Source organism: Octopus sinensis, linkage group LG6 (assembly GCF_006345805.1).
Source record: "Octopus sinensis linkage group LG6, ASM634580v1, whole genome shotgun sequence".
NCBI classification, from domain to species: Eukaryota; Metazoa; Mollusca; class Cephalopoda; order Octopoda; family Octopodidae; genus Octopus; species Octopus sinensis.
Window position 1 is genome coordinate 9261629 of NC_043002.1, and position 21653 is coordinate 9283281.

General features: G+C 37.0%; 1 protein-coding gene across 2 annotated transcripts; it reads right to left on the reverse strand.

Annotated features, from left to right (window-relative positions):
- Positions 1-1080: 1080 nt before the first annotated feature.
- Positions 1081-19872, reverse strand: LOC115213406. Of its 2 annotated transcripts, none has more exons than XM_029782359.2 (6): positions 19705-19872; positions 12452-12505; positions 11286-11375; positions 6472-6558; positions 4704-4808; positions 1081-2716 (listed from the first exon to the last, which is right to left on the reverse strand). In XM_029782359.2, exons 2-6 carry the CDS (start codon positions 12476-12478, stop codon positions 2171-2173), a joined length of 855 nt encoding a protein of 284 aa, XP_029638219.1. In that variant the 5' UTR covers positions 12479-12505; positions 19705-19872; the 3' UTR covers positions 1081-2170. The 2 variants fall into 2 exon arrangements, with proteins under 2 accessions (XP_029638219.1, XP_029638218.1); XM_029782358.2 differs by having other exon boundaries at positions 12452-12515.
- Between the last annotated feature and the right edge of the window lie 1781 nt (positions 19873-21653).

The following is a 21653-nucleotide window of genomic DNA, read 5'->3' on the forward strand; positions in this document are numbered from 1 at the left end:
CGACTTAATCTGTTTGTCTGTCCTTGTTTGTCCCCTCTGTGTTTAGCCCCTTGTGGGCAGTAAAGAAATAGGTATTTAGTTTATGTTCTGAGTTCAAATCTCCCCCTTACTAGGACAGTGAACAGAAGAATCAGGAATGGTAGAATGCCAAACAAAATACTTCACAGTATTTAGTTACTTCTCTTTATGTTTTGAGTTCACATCCTACCCAAGTTGACTTTACTTTTTTATTCTTCCAGGGTCAATAACTTAAGTGCCGTTCAAGCACTATGGTCAGTATAATTGGCCTACTTTCTCCTAAAATTGCTGGCCATGCTGGCCACTGTTAGAAATTCTTATTTAAATTCACTACAAGAAGTTGTCTTTCCAATGGTCTTTCTGAAGTATTATTTAAATGAAAATTATATTGCAACAATAAATTATTTTTTCCCTCCTTTGCTATAAGTAACATTACATAAAAATCAAAGAAAACAAATATGATATTGTATGTTTGTAGGATTCTTTTATGTGTATATATAATATGTATATATAATATAAAAAGGAAATGTCTAGTATATTTGTTGTTTGGTTTTATGTTTATTTATTTTTTATTTTTTTATTTTTTTTTTTGTCTTTGAAAGGGAATATAAGCTTGCAGAAACAGTGAAAATGCTATAAGTGCCTGCAAAATATTTTTAGCTAACTGAAACTTATTATTTGGAAAAGGAACCTCTAAGTTCCTAAACTTCTTTCAATGGGAATATGTTTCATTTATTTTTATAAAATAAGTACCAATGAAGTATTGAGAAAAAACATATTTTTGACAATATCCTTCTCTGAAAAGTCATGACCTTATGCTTATATTACTAATTATTCTTAGTATTATTACTATGAGTGGTTATCTAGTAGAATCGGCAAATTCGTCAAAAATGACTTACGATATTGAGTTAGGTCCCTTAACCTTCTAAGTCAGCTTTCTCTGTCATTCCTCCAGAGCAGTGGTTTTCAACCAGGGTTCCGCAGAACCTTAGGGTTCTGCCAGTACAGTCCAGGGGTTCCGCAAGAAGTTACAAAAATGCTAAAATCGGCAGTAATTTTTAATTCTCCTGTGCATATATGTGTGCATAAGACTATTAAATTATTACACAGGGGTTCCTCGAGCCAGTGAAATGTTTTCTTGGGGTTCCGCTCCAGCAAAAAGGTTGAAAAGCACTGCTCCAGAGTCACTGAAATAAATACTAAGGTATTGTTTAATCAACTTTGACTACTGCCTGAAATTTGTGGACTTCTGTCTATGTGCATTAGTAGAATGCACATAGAAGAGTGAATGGTATTTAGTAGTGCACTTTTACGTTCTGAATTCAAATCCCAACAAGGTAAAATTTGCCTTTCATCCTTACAGGATCAGTAAAATAAAGTACCAGTCATGTACTAGGATCAATATAATCGGCTACTCTCCCCCAAAATTTCTGGGCTTGGGCTTTTGTTAGAAAATTATTATCATTGTGGTGTAGTGGAAACAGTGGATTGTTCAATTAAAAACTTGACAATATTCAGCTTCGTCCCTCTTCGTTTTCAGTTCGAATCTTGTCAGGATCAACTTTCCTTGATCATATAGATTTCTTTTTTTTTTTTTTTTTACTTTTAAATCATTAAAAAAAAATTCTGCGGCATAAATTCAAATAAAATAAAAAGAGTTCTTTGCTAGTTCAATATTATCATCCTACTCCATATGTTTGGTTAATAATTTTATGGGTGTCTGCCAAGTCAGCTGCCAGACGTCGGAGTTTCAATGTGTCCCTGCCCAGGGAAGTAAGGCGTTCAGAATATGGCAAATGCCTGATGGAGGGTATTCTCTTGGTTGCATGTTGCTGAACGGCTTCCAGACGATTAATATCCTGGGCAAGATAGGGGTTCCAGACCGGTGATGCAAATTCCAGGTGAGGTTGCACCATAGGTATATAAAGCCGGAGAGAGGCTCACAAAGGACTTGGTGTGTGATGCCATTTATTTCATTTATTCTGAGAGAGCACAGGTGATAGGTATCGGTTATTGTGAAAGTTCAGTATTCCTTCTTCCGAGGAGAAAAAATTTGAGGTCTGTTTTGCGACTGATTGTCTTTTCCTTAAGTGTTTAGTTTAAATTCTTGATCGTAACAGCTAAATGCAGAAGGTTATTTTTGGGTTTTTTTTTACTCAAACCGCTTGTAATTTTTAAGTTTCCGGAAAGTTGGTTGTTTGGTAAGTAAGAAAAGGCAATTTTTATACTTCTGAGGTTCGTGTCTCAATAGCATATATGGACGGTTATAGATATCATTAGCTGAAGAACAACGTTCACCCATCGTGTGTCCATTCTTACATTTGCCTTGAATAAATAATATTTCAAAGTTATTTCCCTTTAAACTCAAGGTGAATCTCGATGGCAACGAGTGAAGTCGAAATTTATAAGTTTCAGCCAAAATGTTGCTAGCTAGATCTTTTCGTTTTTTGATGCCCACTGTCCCAATGTTTTTCTTTGTTTTTTTATAAATTTCCGAAGTTTCCAATTCAAAACTCTTTTCACTTCTCCTTTTTGGCATATAAGCGGAAGTAAGCCTATTACGTGAGCTGATGAAGTCAAAAGCTTCTTGATTTTTGAGATCAATCAGTTGGACTGTCTGGAAAAGACTATGCTCGTATGCTAACTGGCGACAGTTTACAGTGTAACAGTCAACAATCCTTGATTTTTCATTGTAATCCTGAAATTAAATCAAACAATAATTTATTATAATTCTGTTAAATATAGTCTACCAACACATAATCCTTTAAAATTCAAACTTTTTTTTTTTAGAATTTTTCCCCAATATATTGAATTTATAATAATAATGAAATTATTGTATACAGTGCTCAGGTGCACCACAACTTATCAAAAGTGCGTATAAAGAATATTCAGTAATGTACAAATGTCTGGAAAGCGAACAGTGTATGAGTTAGATACATGCTTGTGTGTGTGTGGAGGGGAGAAAATCAGGTGTAGTGTTGGCGAATCTCAGGAAGCATGGAAGTTTTAAAGGATGCAGTGCTCCGACAACTAACAACTGATGCCGGCAGTCTGTTCCATGCTTCAGCAACTCTTAGCATGAACAAATGTTTCTGAAAGTCATGGGAGCTATGCTGTTTTCTGACTTTGTAAACATGTCCACGGGTGTTAGACGGGTGGAGTTTGAAAAGGTGCTCAGAGTTATTGTTTGTAAGATGGTTAATGATTTTATGGATGTCTGTCAAGTCAGCTGCCAGACGTTGGAGTTTCAATGTGTCCATGCCCAGGGAAGTAAGGCATTCAGAATATGGCAAATGCCTGCTTCCCATTCTCTGGAAATCCTGGAATATCAGTTCCCCTTTACTTATGATGATAAAGTTGGAAAAAAAAAGCAATGAATAAAAAAAATATGGGAAGACAAGTTATCTCGTTTTATGTAATATGTAATAATTACATATATAACAGGTATGTATGATACATATATAATACAAAACCAGAGAAAATACAAACATGAACAATGAAAGAAGAAAAAAAGAAAACACATCAATTCAACAATAAGTGCTTCAACTGGTCACACACCACAAGGTTCAGCAAAAGCTATTCATCATGCTTGTGACATTACCACGCTTGACTGAGAGGCTAAAGCATTGGAGCAGCCAAGCATCTTTGCAGGCATCACCTGACACCTTGGTAGGGTGAGCCTCCAACAATCACAAGGATGGTTGTCGGGCTGTTAGCAGCCCAGACCCTTCAAACATCTCTTTTTCCAACTGAATATGAACTGATCACCAATAAAGAGATAATAGTCGTTTCATTCTAAAACATACCAGATATTTGTGTGTATAGGTGGATAGATGAAAGGATGTGTGCACAATGAGTCTATATATTCCTCCAACAGATTCAATACTTTTTTTTTTTATGTTGCCAGCCTCACCTGGCACCTGTGCCAGTGGCATGTAAAAAGCACCCACTACACTCATGGAGTGGTTGGCGTTAGGAAGGGCATCCAGCTGTAGAAACACTGCCAGATCAGACTGGAGCCTGGTGCAGCCATCTGGCTTCCCAGACCCTGGTCGAACCGTCCAACTCATGCTAGCAAAGAAAACGGACGGTAAACGATGATGATGATGTTGAGAATGAATAGTAAAATTCAAAGAATCTTTGAACTTTGTCCCTGTCCTCTTGGTGGAGGCGATGATGGTGTTGTTGTTGTTATTTATTTAGCCTTCACTCTTTGTATATCAGTCTCCCTTGCAATCTCTGCAAGAACCTTGTCATGTCCCCACTTGATCGGCCTTTTCCCATTTCCCTTGGGCAACCGATCGAAATATGGTTCAGGGTGCAATGAGTTGCTCTGCACTGCTTGCAGGATGGGTTTTTTTCTTTACCCTATACTTTAACAATCAGGGTTGGCAATAGGTCAGTGACAGGAAGTATCTTTCTCGTCTTTGGATAGAAGAATGTTGTGATTGCTCTTGCTTCAAGGCTTTGAATTCCTCCACCACTGAAATTGGGAAGCAGGACTTGCTATACAGACAACTGAGTTGAAATAGTGTTGGCAGTAATTGAAAGTATCAGCCGAGGGCAAAAGAACAAAATAAGTTTCTATTAAATAATTTGAATTAATCTTACTTCGTCAATTTTGTTCTATCAAAAACATTTAAATTATTCAAAAGGATAACTTCATAAAAGAAAAAGTAACTAACCAGAACCATTTTTGAGAAGTTATAGTTTATTCCATTATCTATAAGAAATTCTGCCATTTCCATCTGTTCTGCTCGGATAGCTTGCATTAGCAGATTTTCTTGAAACTGAAATAATCAAAAGATATGTAAATTTCAATAAATAAAACATTATTTACTGTCTCCTCATCAAGATCAAATACCTATTTCTTTACACAAAGGGCTAAACACAGAGAGGACAAACAAGGACAGACAAACGGATTAAGTCAATTATATCAACCCCAGTGCATAACTGGTACTTAATTTATCGACCCCAAAAGGATGAAAGGCAAAGTTGACCTCGCCGGAATTTGAACACAGAATGTAGCGGCAGACAAAATACCGCTAAGCATTTCGTCCAGCATGCTAACGATTCTGCCAGCTCGCCGCCTTCTACTGTAGTAATGTATGAGTCGTGGTTTCTTCCTCACAGTTCTCAAAGGCCAAGCAAAAAAGTCCTGGGTTCTATGCTCCCCTAATGGTTGAAATGCAAAGTTGACCATGGCAGGGTTTGAAATTAGTGGCACCTGTGCAGGTGGCACATAAAAAGCACCCACTACACTCACGGAGTGGTTGGTGTTAGGAAGGGCATCCAGCTGTAGAAACATTGCCAGATCAGACTGGAGCCTGGTGCAGCCTTCTGGCTTCCCAGACCCTGGTCGAACCGTCCAACCCATGCTAGCACGGAGAACGGACGTTAAACAATGATGATGAATGTAAAAAACTGAAACATATACAAGATATTCTTTGTCTGGCACTCCAATCTACTGCCTTTCACTAAGCCATGAAATATTTATTAAGGTTTGTTTATTTTACTAAATCATAATCAAAAGTAAAAATTTGCTTTCATCTAAACTACTTTTCTCTAGTCACAAAAAAACGGGTGTGATGTGTGATGAACTGCAGAAAGATATTTGACCGATCATATTGATACAACACAATTTATAACACAGGTACAAGACCCTGACTGGTACTTATTTTATGAACCCTGGACAAATGAAAAGCAAAACAGACTTTGGCAGAATTCAAATTCAGATCATTAAAAAACAACGAAATACAAGGCATTTTGGCTGATGCTTTACCAATTCTGGAAAGATGGAAAGCAAAACTGACCTAGGCAGAGTTCAAAGAAAGAGTCCAGAAGCTGGCTACCTGCATGGTTCTTGGTCTCAAGCATTTGTCTTATAAAGAAAGGTTGAAGACACTCAACCTTTATTCTCTCGATAAGCGACGCCAGCCGTGGTGATCTCATTCTCGCTCACAACATCATAAGCGGAAAGTGTAACCTCTCGAAAGAGCTGTTCTTCACTCCTGCTCCAGAGCGTGGGCTGCGGTGTCACTTCGAAAAGCTCTATCTACGACGATTTCATCTTAGTTGAAGGAGAGGGGCTTTCTCTGTCCGGGTTGCGGATCCGTGGAATAAGCTGTCGGACGAGATAGTGAAGATGCTGCCAACCACTCAGTTCAAAGTCTCTCTTGACCAGAAATGGCCTGAACTCTTTGTATGAACACCCTCCCTGTACATAACTCCATGTCCCCCTACATGGCCTTGCTTTTGCTTTTTGAGCCAAAAAAATTAAATTAAATTAAATTTTTAAAAAATTTGCAATGTAAATAAAAGATATAAGTAAATATCACTCAATCAACTCTGCCAACCCACTACCCAAAGATATAGTAAATGAAAAAAAGTGAATATATATATTAAATGTTACAAAAGCTTTCTTCCAAAAAGGAATCTTCATTTTACACTAACCCAAGTAATATTGATATCAAACTCTGGTTCATCCATAATATCTTCTAGTCCATCAATGTTTCCAGTACAAACAATCGTAATTATTTTCTGAAATTCAAATATAAAATTTTGTTAGTAGCAATGTTATATAACTTTTTATTATGAATATTCAGAATTAGTGTTTTATATTTTTTTTAAATAATAGTAATAATAATAATGGTTATGGCTGCAAAAAGGAAAGCTAAAGAGGGAGATAGAAAGTTTGTTAGTAGCTGCACAAGATCAACCATTAAGGACTAATTGATAAAAGCCAAGGTAGACAAAAACCAAGTAGGTTCCCAATGTAGATTACGCAAATTGAAAGAAGTAAGTGTTACTCATATAGTAAGTGAATGTAGCATGCAGGCACAGAAAGAATACAAGAAAAGACATAACAATCTAGGGAGAGCAATCCACTGGGAGGTATGTAGAAAGCTAGGACTTGAACATACTGATAAATGGTATGAACATGAACCTAGTAAAGTACTAGAAAATATGAAATACAAGATGTGGGACTTTGACATTCAGAGTGACAGAGTAATAGAAGCTAGAAGGCTTGTTTTTGGTAGTAGTAAATATAAAGAATAGAAAGTGCCATATAATTGACTTTACAGTCCCAAAAGATGAAAAAATTAATATTAGAAGTATAGGAAAATAGCAAAGTATCAGGACCTAGCTATTGAACTACAGAGACTTTGGAAATTGTGGATAAAATATATCCCATTAGTTTTAGGTGCATGCGTAACTATCCCTAAAACTCTAATAAGGTGGATAGAGGAAACGGGCATTGAAACCCGGTTTAGTACAGCTGCAGAAAACAGTATTATTAGGAACAGCTAGGATACTTAGGAAGGTTCTTGGCATCTAAGGTTACTTGCTGTAACCCAATAGGAAGATTCTTGGCATCAAACGCTATTTGTAGCCCGATTTTAGGATTCTTTTCTTTTCAAACAGTCTAATCTGTTGAGTGTATATGAATAATAATAATAATTGTAGTTGTAAGGCACAAATAAGGTTGCTCTTACCTTGAAATGCAATCAGCAACAGTACATCCAAACCTTCAGGTTACAGGAACCAGCAGAACTCAATAGTCATACGTACATGTGCACTCTTGCTGAAGAGGCCTTAGGCCAACATGTTTTGGGGTCTGATGATACGTTGTAAAGCTAAACACTTTATGAACGTGAAACCCAGAGTAATCCCATAAACCAGCCTTATCTAACTTTATTTATATTATATATATATATGTATGTATGTATGTATGTATGTATGTATGTAAGTATGTGTATATATATATATATATATAGGGAAAGTTTATGAAAAATACCAAAAGACGAAGACAGGTGGTGTACAAAACAAACAGATGTTTTAGTATAACACTCAGGAATAGAAAATGTCTTTTACGTTTCGAACCTACGCTCTTCTACAGAAAGGGACAGAGAAAAAAAATGTGTGTAGTGGCTAACAATCTATCATGGCGACATAAAACTCATAGCTTCTAAGAACTCAGCTTTGTCACACAACATGAAAATTAACATACTGATAGCAAACTTAGTTAGGATTATGAACAACGTATCCCCACTAGGTGAACCCTATGAAACAAAGAGACAAACAGAACTTCATGCACCACATGCAATTCTCTGGATATGACCAGAAAGAAAGGGTTCGGGTATACAGGGGAGCTAGAAAGAAGTTAGATAACATTATATGTAATGAAACCAGTTGTACCTTCCCTAGATATAGAAGTAAAAATGGAAATAGGATACAAAGAGTTTGTGACAAAGCAAACAGGGTGAACACGAATACAAGATCGATAAATATCAAACTCAACATTAAGATTGTTGAACTCAACATTAAGATCATTGGAAAGCCAGAGAGCTCCATCAGATCACAACTCTGTAGCATGTACCCCTTTGAGAATACCACATGCACCAATGATAACTGTATGTAAGATTAACCCTGGTATTATCTGTAGAACTAGAAATATAATCTAGAGCAGTGGTTCCCAAACTATGAGTCGCGACCCACAGATGGGTCACGAACGGAATCTTAGTGGGTCGCAAAAAGTTATAAAATTACGCATTAGCTTTGATTAACTACTGTCTATCGAGATAGTTCAGTAGAGTTAAGTGGGTCATCATAAACTGGTGTGATAAATAGTGGGTCGCGACTCTAAAAAGTTTGGGAACTACTGATCAACAGCATAAGGTGCATAAAAGGTGCTTATAAAGACAAGAACACGATATACATAGGTGAGACTAAATGAACATTTGAGACAATATGATGACAAAAAACAGTCCTCTATACTCGACCAATATGCCAAAGACCAACATGGAGGCACACTGGGTCAACTTGACATCTGCATTTTATCCAAGCACCTGAAGGACTCAACACTCAAATACAGGAGTACATCCTTATAAATGAAACATCCCCAGTACTAAATAGGAAATATACGTAGTAGGTAATCATACCCCAATACCCACAGTTTATATATACACAGGTAGAGTTGTTAGGCTGTTATGTAGATGTGTATATACATATATATATATCGGACGCTAAATGATGATGATGATGATGATGATATAGGGATGGTATTATTAAAATACAATCACAAGTGGTAAGTGAATTATCAGCCGTACAGGCAAATTAATAAAATATATATATACAATATTAGATATGTACATATATACTCAAGGGTACTACATGAGTACCTATATCGCTAATAATAGAAGTCAAAAAATACTTCTGTACCACCGAATAGTCACAAATCTATTACAAATATATATATATATATATTATATAAGTAGGTAAATGGATATGTAAGTAAACAGATGGATAGATAGGTACGTAGGTAATATGGACAGACAAGCACACACACACAAGGAGACAGAGGTGCACACGCAAAATACACATACACACTAACACATGAATATGCAAAATACATATATACACACATGCATACATGCATACACATGGACACTGAGACACACGCATATGCACAAGCAAACAAAAAGAACACAGCTCTGATAATGGACAGAGTCAACGACTATTGAAGAGGTTGTAAAATGCAATGAAAATTTTAGGAAAAATAAATAAACAAATGAGTAGAAATCGAACTGGTGAGTGTGTTAAGTAATAAGGCACTATAAGAGAATGACCCTCCCCAGACACAATAGTATATATATGTGTGTTGACAGAATGGCTGATCGTTGACAGAGCGGCTAACCTGCTTTCGTGCCAGTGGCACATAAAAGGGCATCATTCGAGTATGATCGTTACCAGAGTAGCCTTACTGGCACTTGTGCCTGTGCTAGTAGGGTGCCAAGAGCACCGTCTGAGCGTGATCATTGCCAGAGCAGCCAACTGGCTTCCATACCTGTGGCATGTAAAAGGGCACCAATCGAACGTGATTGGTACCAATGTCACTTCACTGGCACCTGTGCCGGTGGCACATGTAAAAAGATTTGAGCGAGGTCATTGCCAGTACTGCCTGACTGGCCCCCATGCTGGTGGCACGTAAAAAGCACCCACTACACTCTCAGAGTGGTTGGCGTTAGGAAGAGCATCCAGCTGTAGAAACTCTGCCAGATCAAGATTGGAGCCTGGTGCGGCTGTCTGGTTCGCCAGCCCTCAGTCAAAATCGTCCAACCCATGCTAGCATGGAAAGCAGACTTAAATGATGATGATGTGTGTGTGTGTCAAAGACACAGTATTTACAGCTTCCTTGCCCACAAACAACATATAACTAAAGCTAGAGCCTGATGACCTCATATACTTACTTACTTACTTGTACTTGTGGCAACATTCACTGTGGGCGGGTTGAGTTGGCTCCTTCTACCACCCTCCAGGCATCTCGAACCATGGCAGTGGAAGAAGTTTCATTGGAATATGAGTTTCACAAGCAGTCCCCAACAATCCCGTATGTGGAGACATCCTGTTTGCCACAGACTGTCCACAGACACAGGGACAGAACGACCGAAGAGCTTCCAGTTGCCGAAACAGACACTCCGAGGATTTTCACCAGAGCCCCGTCTGCCAGGTTGTGGCCCTAATACCACTCGGTGTCAGACCAATCCATCTTGGGTGGCCCTACCAGGAACCAAAGTTCCCGACAGCATAGCTCTAGCACTACCCGTTGCCAGCATCCCCACCACGCTGGTAATATATACCATTGCCAAAACTGCATTCCAAGGACTAGCTTTTCTCAGGTCCAGAAAATATTTCGATATGATAATTTGCTAACTTCTGCCAATCCCTAGCAGTATATACATTGAAGTACTTGCCCACATATCTGGGCCAGGTCTGTGGCTGCTGCTACACTAGCAAATATTTTAGACTTCATCCAGAAGAAGGGCATCCACTTGATTGTGAAAGAGTTGCTCACCAATACATTTCAACCATGGGTCACAGACATCTCATTTACTCTTCTATCGCTACTACATCAGCCCCTGCCAGTCCCAGTTTGCAAACTGCATATCACCCCATCTGATACATTTGTCCCTCCTTCTCTCATCTTACTTCCCAATACCTCTCTGAACCCTTTTTTCTGTCGTACACTGTCAGAGCTGCTACTCTCTGGAATTCCCTCTCTTAGTCCACTTTTTTTGTCTTACAGATACCAACAAACAGACGTTCATACTGAACGACAACCACATCAATCACCCAGATCTTAGGAGACCAGGAAATATTATGGAAACTTTCCTGACCCCCTTTGACTAACTTTAAAAATAAAAAGAAAAAAAATAAAGTTTCTAAAACAAAATTTATATCATTTTACAGCCAAATCATTTCCTTACTTTCTTCCATTTTCTCAAAGCTTCTTGCTGTTCATGTTTCTGCTTTTCTTCTTCCTCCTCATTTTGTGCATTACCATTTTGAGAAACTGGCTGAAAACAGAAAACACATTACAGAGATGTACTTGCTTAGCAAGTGACTTGATCTGAGATCGTGTGCTGGAACGCAAATAATTGCAGCGTGGAAGGTGTTTATAAGCCATTTAAGAAACACACAAAAACCGTTAGATTCACTTCAACATTTAAATTTGATTTAAACACATTTCCTTTAGAAAAAGGTTAATAAACTAAAAACATGCATAATATTTAACATGACAAATTTTCAAATGAATATAGGTTAAAAAATAAAATATAAGATAAATAAAACCACAAAAATTTGCAGTTTTGGGAGTCTCTGATAAAACTCCCAAAGAGCACAGTTGTGAGTTTTTTGGGGTTTTTTTCATATGAATTAATGAGAGAAGGAAAAGCGTCACACATGGCCTTTTTCAGGACCTTCAAGATTGTTTGGAGAAAATGACAAAAGTTATCCTCAGACCTGGTCCTGTAGTAGTGTTAAACCAAATGACAGGTTAAGAATAGGAATGGTTCTTTTGACAGATTTCCACACAGTTTCTGCCTACTAAATTATGAGGCCTTACAGAAAAAGTATTCTGGCCAGAAACATCAGTGCCAGGCTATATCAGTCTTTCCTTGGACATCAGTAGCATGGAGAGGTGAGACTGATATGCCTGGGCAACTGCTGGTCTTCCACAAGCACACCTTTCCCAGACTTGTGCTTTGGAGGGGAACAATCCTGTAGTCATTCATGACCAAAGTGAGTCTTTACTCTTTACTTAGCTCAAACTCTGTGCCGGTGGCACGTAAAAAGCACCAACCGATCGTGGCCACTGCCAGTCTCCCCTGACATGTAAGAAGCACCCACTACACTCACGGAGTGGTTGGTGTTAGGAAGGGCATCCAGCTGTAGAAACACTGCCAGATCAGACTGGAGCCTGGTGCAGCCTCCTGGCTTCCCAGACCCCAGTCAAACCGTCCAACCCATGCTAGCACGGAAACAGACGTTAAACGATGATGATGATGATGATGTCTATTTGACAAACTGCTAACTTATGACACATTAATGGATACAACACATGAATAAAAATATGCATTAAAAATATATTTACTTTGTCTTCATCGAGTTTGTCCATCATAACAAATCACATCTTTTCACTTTGTTACTGAAAGAGACTGTAAAATAAATTATTTCTTATATTGACACAAGACCACAAATATATACAGTCAAAGTATAGACAATTAGGAGCATTGATTTCTTCAGTATTTGAACAATACTGGTTTTATCGATGACTCTGGAGAAATATATATATATATATATGTATTAGAAATATGTTACAAAAAGAAAATAGAAAATACACGTGGAAATGTAAAGGGAAAGTAAGAAAAATCAACGAAAATGCACATTGGAAATAAAAAAAGAAAAGGCTTTTTATGAAAGGTAACGACAGATATATACATTTAGATGGACTGAGTAATAAAAGTAATAAAATTGTATATATATGTATATACAAACGGGTGTGTGTATCACAGTCTCCTTGCTCTGACATCATGTTGTAGATGTAGACGAGAATGTCTCTGCTATGCAAGCAATGTCTTTCATTCAAAATCTGTGAAAACACATTTGGTCGAGAGGAAGTATGACCTTACTTGCAAACAAGTGATGGTTGGCAACAGGAAGAGCATCTGGCTGCAAAATTCTACCTTAACAAAATTCCATCCAATACGTATGAGCAGAGAAAAGTGGACAGCAAAACAAGGCTGAACATTGTATATATTCATGATATGAACAAGGTATGTATTGCAAGGTATGTATAAGGCGGCGAGCTGGCAGAAACGTTAGCACGCCAGGTGAAATGCTTTGCGGTATTTCGTCTGCCGTTACGTTCTGAGTTCAAATTCCACCGAGGTCAACTTTGCCTTTCATCTTTTCGGGATCAATAAATTAAGTACCAGTTACGTACTGGGGTCGATGTAATCGACTTAATCCATTTGTCTGTCCTTGTTTGTCCTCTCTGTGTTTAGCCCATTGTGGGTAGTACAGAAATAGGTATGTATTGCAAGGTTTTGAGGAGGAGGGTAGAACCATCTCTTAGCCACTATTGTTACCAGATCAATTCTAACTCAGAGTAGTAGCAACTGTTAGGGTCCCAGCCATGGGTCGATTAGCATGTGAACCACTAGGAGTGAAAAACTCCTAGTTTTCATTAGAACTTCCTTTCTAGAAGGTAAACTCACATCAAAAAACCTAAAACACAGTTGGTTTCTGGTTGTCTCAACCTCTGTTATGCCACTGGTTCTACAGCTTATTGCACCAAAAAGTGGGTTCAGTGCTGACAACACTTTATCCACTTAAAACAAATTCAAACACAGGAACTTCTTGGACTCAGAATGTTTGTATGGATTTAATGGATGGAAGCACTCTGTCAGTTACGACGACGAGGGTTCCGGTTGATCCGATCAAAGGAACAGCCAGCTCGTGAAATTAACGTGTAAGTGGCTGAGCACCCCAAGGACACGTGCACCCTTAACGTAGTTCTCGGGGATATTCAGCGTGACACAGAGAGTGACAAGGCCGGCCCTTTGAAATACAGGTACAACAGAAACAGGAAGTAAGAGTGAGAGAAAGTTGTGGTGAAAGAGTACAGCAGGGATCACCACTATCCCCTGCCGGAGCCTCGTGGAGCTTTAGGTGTTTTCGCTCAATAAACACTCACAACGCCCGGTCTGGGAATCGAAACCACGATCCTATGACCGCGAGTCCGCTGCCCTAACCACTGGGCCATTGCGCCTCCACATGTATGGATTTAATGAGTTTAAGAAGTGACCTTACTTGGTCACAAGTGGAATTCCACCATGTTTGTTTGTATGTATGCATGTTCATGTGTGACTATATGACAGCAGGTATGCTAAAACTTAAAATTTACTGTCAGCCGTTCCCTTGTAATCTATATATATTGCAGGACACAGAAAGAGACAGAATCTCTTTGACGTAGCATGGCAAAAGGGACAGACAGAGAATATAGAATGTTTGTTTAATTAATAAACATTTTACAAATGGAAAAAAACAAATGTTGGGAGATAATTAATAACAAAACAATAAGAATAGGATATAGTCTAACACATAACCTAGCAACCATCATCTCCTCAATTAACAATAGAAAACTGGACACCTTCTATCTAAGTAGAAAAAATAACAGAAGTAATACAAACATAAATAATAATAATAATAATATAATAATAATAATAATAATAATAATAATAATAATAATAATAATAATAATAATAATAGAAACAGAGTGGTTGGTGATAACAATAATAATAATATTAATGACAGCAACAATGGAAGTGTAAATAATAATAGTAAAAATACTAACATTAATGATCACAATAGTATTGGGATCAACAAAAGACACAGAACTAATAATATAATAACTGTCAACCCCAATAACACAAACCCTACACAGCCACACAGAACATGTAATTGTAGAATAAGTAATAATTGTGTATTTAATAACTGCATTAGGAAGGAGGTAGTATGTATAGTTAGTAAGTACACAATATGACAGCAATGTATATGTGGGTGTGACAAAAAACAATATGAAACAGAGACTTAATTATCATAACTATACATTTAGAAACAAAATAGGAGAAATTCTACATGGTTAAGTAGCTATATATGGGAACTTAAGGATGGGAGAATTAACTATAATTTAAATTGGAAAATATTAACAACAGCACCTGCGTTCATCGTATAATACTAAAAATAGAAAATGTATGTTATGTATTAATGAAATTTTCATTATAATCAGGATTAAAATTCCACTTCTTAACAGCTTTAAGGAATGCAACATTTCCTGTCTTCATAAAATTGGGCACACCTTTTCCAAATACAACAAGAACCTAGTATTAAAATACCCCTACTGACATAATAATAATTATTATTATTCGAATTATTATTGTTGTTATACTGTATTATATAATATGTGATAATTATGCAGGTATATATATAAAAGAGGGTATATATTGAGTTAGCTATAACTATATACATGTATATATGTGTGAGTATATATTACTATTGTTGCTACTTTTGTATTAATATATGTGGATATGTATGTATATATGTATCTATGTGCATGCACTTGTGTATATATACATTTATGTATGCACACACATATATGTTGGTTTAGGTTGGTATGTATATGTTTATGTTTTCTGCTGGTACATCATCATCATCATCATTGTTTAATATTCATTTTCCATGCTAGCATGGGTTGGACGGTTCGACCGGGGTCTGGGAAGCCAGGAGGCTGCACCAGGCTCCAGTCTGATCTGGCAGTGTTTCTACAGCTGGATGCCCTTCCTAACGCCAACCACTCTGTGAATGTAGTGGGTGCTTTTTACATGCCACCGGCACAGGTGCCAGAGGAGGTTGGCAAACAGCCACGATCGTTTGGTGCTTTTTACGTGTCACCTACACAGATGCCAGTCAGGTGTCACTGGCATCTGCCATGTTCAGATGATGCATTTTACGTTCCACCGGCACGGATATCTTAATTACAATTTCCATTTGATTTATATTTTGATGTTAGTGTTGACGTACTTGACTCAATAGGTCTCAAGAACAGCGGGTCACTCTATGATCCAAGGTTAGCACAGCAGGCCATCCTGCGAGCCATGAACTCACTTCATTTGTCGGGTCTTCACAGTCCCAGGATATCTGAGGTCTTAGTCTTCATCATTTCCTCTGTGAGGCCCAACGTGCCACCAGCACGGGTATCACAACTACAATATCCATTCGATTTTTATTTTGATGTTGATGTACTTGACTCAATAGGTCTCCTCAAGCACAGCAGGCTGTCCTGCAAGCCATGAACTCACTTCATTTGTCGGGTCTTTGAAGTCACAGCATATCTCCAGAGGTCTCGGTCTTTCGTCATTGCCTCTGTGAGGCCCAACGTACGAAGGTCATGCTTGACCACCTCATCCCATGTCTTCCTGGATCTACCTCTACCCCGGATTCCTTCAACAGTTTGGGAGTGGCACTTCTTTACACATCTCTCCTCATCCATCCGTAGTACATGACCATACCAACACAGACATCTCTCCTGCACGCCAGAGTTCCATAAATTATTGTTCAAAATATTTTGGTACATCTCTGCATTCATTCTACCATCTATCACATGTAAATTGCCAGTACCATTTGCAGAGAAACACCCCCACACCATGATGCTACCACCTCCAAACTTTACGGTAGGAATTATATTTTTTGGCAAATAGGCGGTATCTACGCAAATTTCGTCCAAACAATTCAATTTTCGACTCGTCTGTCTATAGAACATTTTCCCAGAATGTATCAGATTTATCTTTATGTTCATAAACAAATATTAAACGGGCATGTCCATGCCTTTTAGTCAACAACAGAGTTTTTCTAGGAGAGTGTGACTTCAGTTCATTCCTTAGTTACTATAATTTATTAGTTTCTTTTGCCTATTCTTAGTTTATGCATGTTTATGCAAATATAGTATTGGTATATCCCATTTATGTTCATTAGAAATTAAATAAATAAAGAATTTTGACATGTACGAATATTTATTCCCCCCCCCCACTGTGTATATATATATATATATATATATATATATATATATATATATATATATATATATATATATATATATATATATATATACGCGAGAAAGAAGCAACAAGAATGGATAGGTTTTTAGTACGATCGTTTCATACAAGGACAGGTTTTATTAAAAGTTGCAAAGATTACAGCATATAAACGAGTCCCGTACTCATCAGCTAAAATACATGTGAGATCTCTAGACATCCTAGTGTTTGAGGCTATACTCATGAAGTAATGTAGATAATTAACATAAACAGATTTCTTATATCTGCATCAGTTTTTTGAGAACAGGGAAATGAATAGTACTTATTCGCTACTTAATTGAGGCTTTATTTAATTTCAAACTCACAATTTTTAAATTCTTAATTTTAAATCTTATTTGTAATATTTAATTTTAATTCCTAACTTAATCTAATTTAAGTAGCATAACTCTAATAAATTATAATGAGTTACTGTAGCCCCATAATTCTATTTCAGAATTAAATAAATAAGGCTATTCCCTCGGTGATAATATGATTATCTTCATTATGATAGACAATCCCCTAACACCTTGTAAATGATCTTATAAGATTGACCTGTAGTCAGTCAATGTATGAATAATAACGACAACTCCTTAAGACAATAAAATGAATAAATTAAATAAGTAAATTTTTAATGACTTTTTGATAAGATTATACTTAGATTTTCCTAATGTATTTTCTGGTGATTTTAGCATCTGACCCCTTAACCCCTGACTGTGTTATCTCTTTAGATTCTCTTTAAACTCATAGCTGATTTCAACAGCAATAAATTAACGGTTTACTGGTCAAAGAATAATATTCTCCTCTAGTTCCTAGATGCCTGTTGATTAAAACCAGACTTGCAGTCTACTAACTCTTCTGTATAACTAGAACCTCTTTTTTTCTTTTTCTTTTTTCCCTTCTTTCCCTATTTCTTTCTCTTTTCTCTTTTTTCTTTTTCTTCTTCTTATTCTCTGTTTCCTTTTCTCTTCTCTTTTAGTCCCCCTTTCCCCCCCCCCTTTTTGCTCCCTCCTCCATTATTTTCTCTCTTTTCTTCTATTCCCTTCTCTATTCTTGGCCGCTCTAGAAAGCCCTTCAGCCTTTAAGAGTTAAATAGCTACAGCCTCTTGTGAATAGCAGTAATGTGATTAATGTGGCAATACCTAATCATATAACAAGGATTGATACCTACCTCATTGTGTTCAACCATTGAAAAATTTATCGCCTGATATGATATGAAATTCATCTCCATTTCTCTGGAAATTTACATCTACACCATTGAAATTTGTGCATCTATACAAAGGATTAATTCACCCTCTCTGTAATGCTAATAAGCAGGAATGAGACCCACCTCGTTGTAATTAACAATGGATAAATTTGTCTTCTGTGAGTATATAATCCCTATCATATCTATGGAAATTCATATGGATTAGGTCACCTTCTCTGTGATGCTATCAAAACTTTTTTAAAATTCTGTGATAAGACTGTACATCATCTTTAAAGAACTTTAATGAACTTTAGAAATCTGTTTATGTTAATTATCTACATTACTTCATGAGTATAGCCTCAAACACTAGGATGTCTAGAGATCTCACATGTATTTTAGCTGATGAGTACGGGACTCGTTTATATGCTGTAATCTTTGCAACTTTAATAAAACCTGTCCTTGTATGAAACGATCGTACTAAAAACCTATCCACCTTCTTGTTGCTTTCTCGCTTATAATCACCCCACATTACTGTATTGTTAAATCAGTATTAGTTTTTTTTGGTGCATCTAAGTTAGGTACCATATTCAAGTAATTCATTTAAATTAACTTGAATTTATTGCCCTTTGTATATATATATATATGTACACATATATATATTATATATATATATACACATCAAGGGTAGGATAGAAAAGAACACAATAAGCAACATACAGAAAAATAGATGATAACATAAATGGGAAACTGGACAAAACAAGATACAAGGACCATTCACAGCCAATTTCCTCGTCAGTCAGTATCTAGAAAGTCATACCAGTTTTGTGCTTTTTTACTCCTCTTGAATCCAGCAAGCGAAAATCATTGAACTTATGGGAAAAGCAAATGAATGTATACACATATATATATATGTATGTATGTGTGTGTGTGTTTATATTTTTCTCCTCCCCCACTTGACAACAAGTGTTGAGTTGTTTATGTTTCGGTAACTTAGCAGTTTGGCAAACAAGACTAATTGAAATAAGTACCAAACTTAAAAATTAAGTATTTTGATTGATTTGTTTGACTAAAATCTTCAAGCCATTGCCCCTGGGCTCTCCGTCGACAGACCTGTGATATCAAATAGTGTTCAACACTTATGGTACGCAAATTGGTAGTTGCAGTTCTTTGGAACTTCTAGACTTCATGGGTATTTAAACAGTTTGACTGCTTGTTTCTCTAGAATTGATTAAATCATGTAGACACCCCTGATGAAACCCCAATAAAGGTCCAAAATCAATTAAGACTGTTCATCACTTTATTCAATCTATGAAAAAATAGGTAAATTTGCCATGTTTGTATGTCTACTACATAGGCTTACACACATATACACATACATACATACATGTACACAAGCATTTTGTATTCATACACTTTTATATAGTGTGTATGTGCACATACACACACACACACACACACTATGCAATCACTTATTTGATAAAGAAAGGCATCAAAATTTAAAGACAAATGTGTATCCAAAGAATTACTAACCTGAAACCAATCAGTAATAGCAGTAATGTACACAGGTACTGAATCAGAGAGGAATTGATATGATAAGTTAAGGTGGCGAGCTGGCAGAAACGTTAGCACGCCGGGCGAAATGTGTAGCCGTATTTCGTCTGCCGTTACATTCTGGGTTCAAATTCCGCTGAGATTGACTTTGCCTTTCATCCTTTCGGGGTCGATAAATTAAGTACCAGTTACACACTGGGGTCGATGTAATCAACTTAATCCGTTTGTCTGTCCTTGTTTGTCCCCTCTGTGTTTAGCCCCTTGTGGGTAGTAAAGAAATAGATATTATAAGTTAAGCCTGAACATTTTTGAAAGTAAATTTGATACCTTAGAATTACAATTTATATATTCTATGTGTGTATGTGTGTGCAAATATATATTGAAATGTATGTCTACGTGTAGTGAAGAAATGCATCCATATCCCTGTGAATATACACCCTTGAGTAAGTAATCTGAGAAAAATACTTCCGTGTAATCGCTTCAAAATCAACATTATTCCTACTGTGCATATGAGTAAATACATGCTAATCCTTAGTTAAACTTTAATTTAGGCTACAAGCAGAGACTGTTTGATAAAGACATAAATCATAGAAACGAGTCTCTCTACAAATACTTGTCACTACTTGAAGAATGTGAAGAAATACACTTGCTTCGTTAAACTAAAAGAACAAACATATAACAATGTGGAAATGTTTAAGTAAAAGGTTTTCAATAAATATTGTTGTATTTCGGAATGGTCCTTTTGCCAGTTTAGCCAATAAAAACACACGCACTATATATTTGGTGTTACTTTGCTTCAGTGTTATTTATTTTTTACATTAATCTTAATCTTATTTCGGCCAGAGTTCTTTCGTCACACTAAACTGGCAAAATGACCATTCCTAAATACAACAACATCTGTTTCAACACACGATTTCACATCAAAAATCTTGCAAAACAAATATATAAACGTTTTCAATAAAAATATGGAGAAAGAGTTGCCTAAAAGAAACATTCTCATACAGATGTACACACAAATTACAATTAAATAATACTACGATGTTTCTATAACCAAATTATTTTTTAATAAATTAATAAGAAGAGAAGTGGCTGTGTCCATTGACTTTTAGAAACTCTTCCAAACAGCTGATACAGAATCTCAACATCTGTAAGTTAATATCTGTAGGAATAAGATTGGCCATAGAAGAACGTTTGATGTTAAATCTGATTAACTCTTCAACTGAAATATACTGCCTTTGTTTCAATTAATTTTAAAATCAAATTCGATGACTGGCGTCTGTGCTAGCGGGGTACAAAGAGCACCATACGAGTGTGATCATTGACAGAGCGGCTAACTGGCTTCCATGCCAGTGGCACTTAAAAGGCACCATTCGAGCGTGAGCGTTACCAGCGTCACACTACTGGCACTTGTGCCCCGTGCGAGTAGGGTATTAAGAGCACCATCTGAGCGTGATCATTGCCAGAGCGGCTATCTGGCCTCAGTGCCGGTGGCATGTAAAAGACATCATCCTAGTGTGATCGTTACCAGCATCGCCTTACTGACACCTGCGCCACTGGCATGCGTAAAAAAATTCAAGTGAGGTCGTTGCCAGTGCCACCTGACTGGCCCCGTGCCGGTGGCACGTAAAAGCACCCACTACACTCTTGGAGTAGTTGGCGTTAGGAAGGGCATCCAGCTGTAGAAACTCTGCCAGATCAAGATTGAAGCCTGGTGCAGCCATCTGGTTCGCCAGCCCTCAGTCAAACCGTCCAACCCATGCTAGCATGGAAAGTGGACGTTAAGGCTTATAAAAATTTTTTTAAACCCACTAGGCAGTGTCTCATATTTTTGTTTGCCCACTCAGTTGTATCTATCAATTTATCTTTGTGTGTGTGTGCACATACATATATATATATATATATCTAATATAGGATAAAAATTTTCGAAA

What these genes read in the sequence shown, in the direction of transcription:
- LOC115213406 (XM_029782359.2), bottom strand. Translation starts at nt 12,478, where the DNA reads ATGATGGACAAACTCGATGAAGACAAA. An exon ending in CTTTGAGAAAATGGAAGAAA is followed by an intron (nt 6,559 to 11,285) that starts GTAAGGAAATGA and finishes TTTGAATTTCAG; the next exon opens with AAAATAATTACGATTGTTTG. An exon ending in TTGATATCAATATTACTTGG is followed by an intron (nt 4,809 to 6,471) that starts GTTAGTGTAAAA and finishes TGATTATTTCAG; the next exon opens with TTTCAAGAAAATCTGCTAAT.